This window comes from Poecilia formosa, unplaced genomic scaffold (assembly GCF_000485575.1).
Source record: "Poecilia formosa unplaced genomic scaffold, Poecilia_formosa-5.1.2 Scaffold408, whole genome shotgun sequence".
NCBI lineage: Eukaryota > Metazoa > Chordata > Actinopteri > Cyprinodontiformes > Poeciliidae > Poecilia > Poecilia formosa.
In genome coordinates, this window is record NW_006800347.1 from 323,588 (window position 1) to 332,612 (window position 9,025).

Genomic DNA, 9,025 nt, shown 5'->3' on the forward strand with positions numbered 1-9,025 from the left:
ACTGCAGCAACCTGACTGACTGACTGCAGCAATCTGACTGACTGCAGCAACCTGACTGACTGCAGCAACCTGACTGACTGCAGCAACCTGACTGCAGCAACATGACTGACTGACTGCAGCAATCTGACTGACTGCAGCAACCTGACTGACTGCAGCAACATGACTGATTGACATCAATTTATTCTGATTTGAAGAAGGTGAGGGAGCAGCTTCATTCAGCTTCTGCCTCATTTTAGTTTAATAAAAGGTGTGACGAATATGTTTATCCAAACCTGCAGCTGTCAAAAGGTGTACTTACTAAAATAAAAACGAATTAATTTTTAAACAACTGAATCCAGAAACATGAATTAAAGGGTTAATATTTTACCTGCATTCCGCTGAGATCAGTCCGATTCATAATCATTATAGCAGAAAGTCGCCTCACACACGCCAGGTTTTAATTTACTACAGAATTATTGAATCTTCATGGAGCATTTCGGTCCAGCAGAAGCAGCTGCAGTCACTCTGAAATATTCATGTTTCTCAAAATATTACTGCCAGCTGCTGGCCTGAAACCATCCGCCTGATTTCTAGAGGTTAAGATCAATCAGCAGAATTAGTCCTGGTCATGTTACAGTACCTGACCGGGTCGTGACCCGACCCAGTCCCCACAGGATCAGATCGATTCATCTACACATTTATCCAAGATGTTTTCTTTAGATTTCGCTCGTTGTCAACACTAAAACAAACACAAAAGAATCGCAGGTGTTGCATAAACTGGTAATTTGTGGCGCCCCCTAGAGGTCCACCCACACTGTCACCATTTGAGGAGTTTAAACGTTTTAAATGCGCTGTCTGTGAATGCTATATAGAAGCCAGTTTCCATGAAAATAAAAATAAAAGCCCAACAGAAAGTCATACTTACGAGATTTAGAGTCATAATTTTGAGATACAAAGTAATAATTTCAACTCTGAAAGTCAAATTTTGAGACTGAAAGACAAAATTACGCACTTCTTCATTGATTTTATATAACTTAGCTTATATTAACCTGCACTGGAGAGCAGAGGCGAGTAGTAACGGATTACATTTACTCCACTACATGTAATTGATTAACTTTTTTTGCAGTACTGCACTGTACTTTTTTACTTTTGCTTGAGTAATATTGTTATTATTAGCATCACTATGATTTCTGAACACGTTTTCTACCTTCTGTCAATAAATTTTACTGATGGAAAAAAAAACACTTAACCACAAACACCAGAAACAGGCACACAGTGAGACATCCTGTTTGAACACCAGCTTTGTTGTTCTAATTTTATTTTCAGATTTGCCATCTGCTGACATGACTATATAGAATTATCACTGGGATGTTTTTTGGCCCTGTTCAAACACATAAACACGACCTCCTGCAAGTGTTGGTGTCATAAGATTATTCATTTATTTTTTAGTTTTTCTCCTGCCTGAATGTAGTATTTTGTACAAACGCTAGGTTTTAGTCTTTAAAATTCCAGAATTTGTACATTATTTTATATTTTTGTCTGTCTGATTACATATTTTTAAAATATTTAATCAGGTGTTATGGTCAGTTTTTCAGCACTACCTACTTGTGTGAAAATATGTAGAAGTAGTGTTGCTCTTTCCTGAGTAAAATCTTTGGTTCCTGGCCTTGGAGGACGTTACATGGGTCTGCGCAGGCGCAAAGAAACGAGTTAGCACGTAAAGAAAGAACATCGTTTTCAGTGTCCCGAACTGGTACCAGAACGATTCAAATCGGAAAACTGGTTGCTAGTTCGGGTCATCTAAGTGTTCGGGTGGTCTTTTGTAATACTTTTACCTCGTTGCTGTGCCGTTATGTCGGAACAGTGAACAACCGGTCCGAGGCGCGGCCAGCTAACTCCGACCCCCCTGCTGAGGACGTGTCCTCTAATGAGCGCATCTTCTGGAACATTCATCAGATATTGGTAGGTTATGTCACTAAATAATAACTAATGGTAGTCCAGCTCCGCACTGTTTCAATAGGGGATTTTGAGAGGAAAAAAATGCTAGTGACCACGGTAACGGCCTTACGTTTTTCTTGGGACTAAGTGTTAGCTATGCATGCTAATGACGTTTTCCTGATTTTGGCCAAGTTGAAGAGGAAGGAAGAGGAGTCAAAGATTTTACTCCGGTCAGAGAATCACTACTTTAGATAATACTCAAGTAAAAGTAAATAAGTATTTAGTAAAATGGCTGCTTAAGTACTTTTTACTAAATACGTTTACTATTTATAACACCTGATTTAATATTTTACATTGATGTGATTGGACAGAAAGAATGGTTTTGTGTAAAGTGTGATATTTTATAGACTAAACTGAAACAAATTAATACAAATAAATAGCATAATTACAAAATAACATGAAGACAGAGGAAACATTTATTTTTTCCAGTACAACTGATACACTAGATCAGTGTTTTTCAACCACTGTGCCGCGGCACACTAGTGCACCGTGAGTGATCGTCTGGTCTGCCGTGGAAATGATCTAATTTCACCTCCCGTATTTTCCGCTGCTACTTTTTTCTTACACTTTGAACCATGCGACTTTACTGTGGATTTTTCTTCAACCACCAGGGGGCTCTTTAGCAGGAAGTGAATCATTGGAAGTCAAAATTGGAAATCAAAGAAGAACGCGCTAGTTTTCATTTAGAACAACCACATGCTAGCAGCAGGCATGACGGAGAAATGTTTTCAAACTCATATGATGCAGCTTCTAAGTTGAGGAGTATCGATCTGGCAGCACAGGAGGGAAATAGAGCCGCTGCAGAGCCGGTGTTGTTCACTCGGCGTGAACAAAACCGGATTTGGAGACGAAGAACTGCGTCCTTAATATATCCGGCAGTTATTAGGACGCAGCCCTCTGCTGCCCTCTGCTGGGTCCTTATGGGAAACCGAGAGCGGCAGAGATACCAGCGGCCTGCAGCCCGGTGCGGCTGATATATGTAAATTCTCAGGGGGGGCTAAAAAAAATTGAAGGTGCGGTTTATAGCATGGTGCGCTCATAGTCTGGAAAATACGGTAATTGGTCTTAAAAGATTCTTTGAAAACGAATTAATTATCTGCAAATGATGCCATCTTTGAGTGTCTCTGCTGTAGCAGTGACTAGCGGCGTAATCATGTCATTTTATTACCACTAGATGGCAGCAGGTACAGAACATTTTACATTAAAACAAGAGAATTAGTGATGCATGAACGTTACTACATTCATGCATCACACCACAGTGTTGTGGCTGTTCAGGTGTTCAGGTGTATTTTTGAAGGGGACATGTTAAGTGCAATTTGAAATAAGAAATGTAAAATATGATAAAAATAAATTTTTGTGTTTATTTGATTCCTATTCAAGGAACTTTGATAAGCATGACTATATATGTAATATAGGCGGCTACAGAGTATCTTTGTTTACATTTTTGGTTGGTGGTGTGCCTCCTGATTTTTTCAATTAAAATAATGTACCTTGGCTCAGAAAAGGTTGAAAAACACTGCACTAGATAATGTGTTAATATTTAACATATAAAGTGTTTGCTACATCTTCTTAAATGCTAAATGTTTCACAGGCTCAGAAAATAGAAAATATTACTAAATCAAAGCTGGTGTACAGACAAGAGGTCTCACTTCAACATAAACTGTGGGTGTGTCTGTTTCACTTTAATATGTGCCCTTTGCCCTCATCACCGGGCCTTGTGTGGGTGTTGACCAGTCATCGTCTCACCTTCATGGTGAGCAGTCTCTGGGCGAGGTAGACCTCGGGGTTCTGGATGCACTGAACTGTTCCAATACAAACACAGAACCGTGAGGAGCCAATCAGTCAGCTCAACAATCAGCAAACCTCTAACCTGGGACTCACCTAAAACTCTCAGGCCGAGCCGGAAGTCTCCTGAGAAGCGTTTCTCCACCAGCTGATCCACCGTCTGCCCCGTCTCCAGCTCCAGCTCCATCAGCACTGCCAGACGTTCACAGTGAGCGTCTCAGCTCCACCTGCAGGCCGCAGTCGGTCACACACTCACCTTTATCCAGGTGATCCGAGTCTCTGGACGTCAGGATGTTGATCCAGGGTCCGGCTTCTGCTTTCTTCCCACTGAGAGATGCAGCGAGAGCCTGGGGATGTAGCAGAGCAGAGCTGGAGCTCAGGCAGAGAGAGTGGAAATGATCTGGACTGCATGAGCAGCAGAAAATACCTGAACGTCTCTCTGGACAGAGCCTGCAGTGGCGGCTTTCTGTTGGGACAAAATGGAGGACAAACGACACGCTTCATCTTCCTGCTGGGACTAAACCAGTTTTATGCACATTACTCAGATTAATTCCAACTAAAGATGGGCTGTAAATGTCTTTGCACAACAATCCAGAAAACATTTTGCTCTAAATTCACCAGAAGAAATTTTTTTTCCCTCAACAGAATCTTGGAGGGAATATAAAGAGTTTCCTGGTTCTCATCTGCTTTTCTTTGTCTTCAGTGTTAAGTAATATTCAGTAAGAATGCAAACTTTTAAAATATTTACGATTAATTATCCATTAATGGTTTATTATATTAAAATTAGATAGACTAATGACATTTGCTTAAACCAGAGTGTCCAAAGTGCGGCCTGGAGGCCATTTGCGGCCCTTGGAATAGTTCTGGTTCATCACAGTTCAGGCAGTTGATGCAGATTTAAAAACAATGTTGAGATGAAGTTTTCACTGATACCAGGTAAGGTGCATAACAAAGTATTCATCCAGGTTCTTGCTTTTAATTAAATTTATTTTAATAGTTTAAAAAGATAAAAAAAAACATCCAGTGACTTCACTGAAATGCAGGCCATTTAATAAACTGGTCCAATTAAAGCAAGAGTGAGCCAAAGAAAATCTAGGACAGTGTTTCTCAACCTTTTTCGGGCCAGCGCCCCCCAGCCTTCATCCAGGTCCATCACTGCCCCCACCAAAGAATTTGTAGGCTACTTTGCACTGACTATAATTTTATTATTAATATTACTGTCACTATTGTAGATGTTTTTATGCTTGTTTCTGTATTTATCATCAAAAATAATTTCCCAGAGAACAAAAAAGCCATGAGAATAGAAATTATTTTCACAGGCGTCTACGAAAAATGCAATGGACATTCAAGTTAAAATCTGTAGGCCTGACAGCAGCCAATCAGAGTGGAAAACATATTCTTATTCTTTGCCATTTTCTAGTTAAATCTTCCACAAAATGACCAGATAAAAGATGAACAACATGCCAGTTTAAACTTTGAACTATTTGCAAACCGACTGAGCTCTGCAGCATTAAAACATGGGTAGAACTGGAACTACATTAATCATAACTCTTCTTCTCTTCAGTGTTTGTCAGTTTCTGGTGGTGCAGCTCTATGCTGCCTTCAGGAGAATGGGACATCAGAGTATCATCTATAAAACTTCACCCACGTGGCATTTATTGCGCAAACCAGAGCTTTCAGTGGACAAACAACAGTTCCAGGTCCTTTAATGCCATAGAAATATGAGACAGGAACATGGATTATATCTTTATATAGACCTGTCTATTGATTATAGATTAATAATTTTACTGGACAGAAATTACAAAGAACAAATCTGGTTCTTAATCAAGTCATAATGAGTCAAACTGAAAGTGTCAGAGTGTCATTTAGTTTCCTCTGATTATTATCCTCTCTTGGTTTATTTCTATGTCCACTTTAGTTTCTTTCCTGTTAGATTTATTTTATCGTTTATTGACCATCATTAATCTTCACTCATCACCTGCTGCGCCTCCTACTCATCATGTTTCACATCATGTGTTGATTTTTCACTGTCCAGCGTCAGATTCTCTGTTTTTATGCCATAATTCACATCTAGTTCGTCGCTCCGTTTCATGTCCCGCTTCTCCTGTTTCAGAAAAAAGTGCAATGTGCGCGTCTTTTTTTTTTTTTTTTTTTCCCCCCTGAGGTGCAGGGCGGTCGGGAAACGTATCGATGGGGAAAAGGCAGACTGACATAAACCTTTTAAAACAACGGAAACAATTTCGGTATTCTGATTATTGAAATTTTAAAGTGCTGTGTTGTTCTATCAGCCCCGTTTCAAACCGGACCGCTTACAGCTCCGGTGTTAAAATGAACGATCTCTATCGTGGTGTCACCATGGAGGGATTTCTTTATTTAAATGGTTCATTTTTCAGAGGGACACACAGTGAGGGTATCCTGATTTTAGTAATTACATGTTTATAAGAGGTCAGGGGGGTCGTCCTGCCTCAAGTGGAGGAGTTTAAGTATCTGGGGATCTTGTTCACGAATGAGGGAAGAGGGGAGCAGGAGATCGACAGGCGGGTTGGTGCAGCGTCTGCCGTGAAGCGGGCGCCGTACCGATCCGTCGTGGTGAAGAGAGCCGAGTCAAGAAGCGAAGCTCTCGATTTACTGGTCGATCTTCGTTCCCACCCTCATCCCTCATGTGTGGATGTACCAAAACTTTCTCCAGCTGAACAGAAACAAACTGAAGTTATTATCTTTGGACCTAAAGAGGAGCGAACTAGAATCAATGCTCAGCTTCAGTTATTACAACTGAAAACCAGCGATCAGCCTGAAACCTGGGAGTAGTGATGACCTCTGACCTGAACCTTCAGAGCCACATTAAGACAGTCACAAAGTCGGCCTTCTATCACCTGAAGAACATCTCCAGGATGAGAGGACTGATGTCTCAGTGAGAACCGCTAATCTAGGAGATGAAAAATGTAGTTTATGGTTTGCTGTTTTCTTAAATCTGGCAAACCTTTTTTTGTTGTTGTTTTAAATCTTAATTATTTCATTAACATGTTGATTGTTTAGGTTATTGTTTTTTTATCAGGTAAACAATAAAAAATAAAACAGTTTTTGCCATTGAAATGATGTTTTTCCCGGGGTCTGCCTCATCCTGACATTTTGGCCCCCATGCCAAAACGTTTGGACACCGCTGGCTTACAGTGCGCCATCCAGCAGAGGGCGCCGCTGCTCATCTTTAAGCAGAAACAAAGATGGCGGCGCCATCTCTGATCGGGAAAGAGAAACGGTCAGAGATGGTTTATGCAGTCAGCTGACACAAAATAATGTTAACATTTAATTTTTTTTTTAAATTCAGCAAATTCTGAAAACTTAAGTCCTTTTTGGAAAGACGGTTGTCCCTTTGAAATCCCTGGATTTGAAGAAAATGGCTTCTTTACATTAACGTACTAATTGATGATATTGAGCAGGTTTCCTGTTTCCTGTCTAAAGTTAGAAAGACTTAAATAAATTTACATTCAGCAGAGCCACAACCAGCCGGGCGAAGTCTCCACTGGTTTCTGCTTTCAGCTCCTTCTCCAGATCCTTCTTATACACTGAAACCAGAGAACCAGCATCAGAACCAAACCGGGCCTGATTCCAGCAGGAAGGCCCAGAGACTCACTCTGCCTGTAGACGGCAGCCACTTCCTGCAGCGTCTTCCTGGAGCGGGAACACAGGATCTCCAGCAGCGTCTCCTCATCGGTGCCCAGACCCTGCAGACACACGACCGGATGAGAACCCAGATGGTGCGGGTGAACTCCCGACCGGACCTGGAGGCTCACCGCCATGGCCGCCTTCAGGCGCTGGGCCTCCAGCTGCTCTGGCAGCATCACCAGCTGCAGCAGCAGCTCCTCCAGCTCTCCAGACAGAACCTTCTTCAGAACGCCGCTCAGATCCTGCAGCGGCACAGAAACACCTGAAGGCTCTCAGCAGCTCCAGAACCAGGTCTCCAGAACCAGGTCCAGGTTCTGGCCCAGTTCTGGAGACCAGAACCAGGCCTCATTCTCCAGAGAGGAAGAAAAGTCCCAGAGCAATTAAAAAAAATAATGAAAAAAAATTATTAATAAGTAAATCAGTATTAAAAATAAATTACAGAAATAAATAAAACTAAAAAAATCAAATAAAATTTAAATATTAAAAATATTTCCATGTAAATAGAAACAGTAATAAAAAGGTTCATGTTAGTTAAAAAAATTTAAATAAAAAAAATATTGACATTAAAAAAGATAATTTTAAGTGTGTATAAGATAAGCTTAAATAAAACATCAGCAGGATCTGTAATTTTTTTTATTGAATTAGAATAATCAGAATGAAAGAAACTGATTGTTTTCATTTTATCCCGTAGGACTGTGTGTGTTTCCTGTCGTCTGCAGAGCTTCTGTCCTCAGCTTTAACGCTGCAGGGAGGAGCTGCGGCATCAGGACGGCCGTGATGAGCGAGGAGGCCACAGAGCGGGAAGGAGGCGGGTAAATACAGCTGGCTGTCGGCGCTCAGCTCCTTCTGCAAACACAGGTGTGTTCACGCATGTTTGGTCAGCAAACAAAGTTCAGGGATCAAAGTGCAGCAGCGACCCGGAGAGACATGTTGAGTAACAGGGAGGCTCCCTACTCCATCATCCATTCATCCATTCATTCATTCACACCTCTCTTCCTGGGCGTCGCACCGTGTGTTTTAACACTTTCCACTGTGAGATGGTTGATATTTTCACTTTTCATGCAGTTTTGCTCTAAAACTTGAATCCTCTCTTTGTTCTGAGCGTTCAGTGGAACTGATGTGAGCGCATGTATCAATGTAACTTTTATATGTCACACTCTGGCACTCCTGTTCCTCATGTATGGAACACAGAGAAGGCCAAAATGTGTGAAATTTCATGTCTTTTATATGTACAATATGTTCCTAACACACAGGCAACTGCATTCACAACTTAAAGTGAATGCAAACTGCCGTTTCATCCAATCAGCATCCAGTCCTTGGATGAAAAAAAACAATCACAAGCGGCGATTCAAAATACTCCAGGAAGTGACAGAAACAAAACAAAACATAATAAACTTAACCCTGTCATGGTGCCTCACTTAACCTGTCCCCCCTGCAGGGGGAGGTCTTGGCTTTCTGCTGTCTCCTTGCCAGGCTCTGCATTTACTCTGCTGGAATCTCCTACACCTCCATCTACTTCACAATGGCTTAATACTGAAAGATCATGCTTGAAGATGGAAAAAGTTTTATTAACAGTTCAGCAAAATTTACTCACAAGTAA

At 41.2% G+C, this 9,025-nt stretch overlaps 1 protein-coding gene and 1 long non-coding RNA gene across 2 annotated transcripts in view; one reads left to right on the forward strand and one right to left on the reverse strand.

Moving 5' to 3' along the window:
- anxa14 (annexin A14) overlaps positions 1-9,025 on the reverse strand; it is a 12,888-nt gene that overhangs the window by 1,592 nt on the left and 2,271 nt on the right. The window contains exons 4-10 of the mRNA XM_007576497.2: positions 7,554-7,667; positions 7,394-7,484; positions 7,246-7,325; positions 4,190-4,228; positions 4,019-4,109; positions 3,859-3,954; positions 3,724-3,779 (exon numbers count right to left, since the gene is read on the reverse strand). Of these exons, the coding sequence (XP_007576559.1) occupies positions 3,724-3,779; positions 3,859-3,954; positions 4,019-4,109; positions 4,190-4,228; positions 7,246-7,325; positions 7,394-7,484; positions 7,554-7,667 (567 nt within the window). The remainder of the gene's footprint in view (positions 1-3,723; positions 3,780-3,858; positions 3,955-4,018; positions 4,110-4,189; positions 4,229-7,245; positions 7,326-7,393; positions 7,485-7,553; positions 7,668-9,025) is intronic.
- LOC103154991 (uncharacterized) lies at positions 1,815-9,019 on the forward strand. The gene is made up of 3 exons (XR_477994.2): positions 1,815-1,941; positions 8,117-8,283; positions 8,864-9,019. It is a non-coding gene; the product is annotated as an uncharacterized LOC103154991 (long non-coding RNA).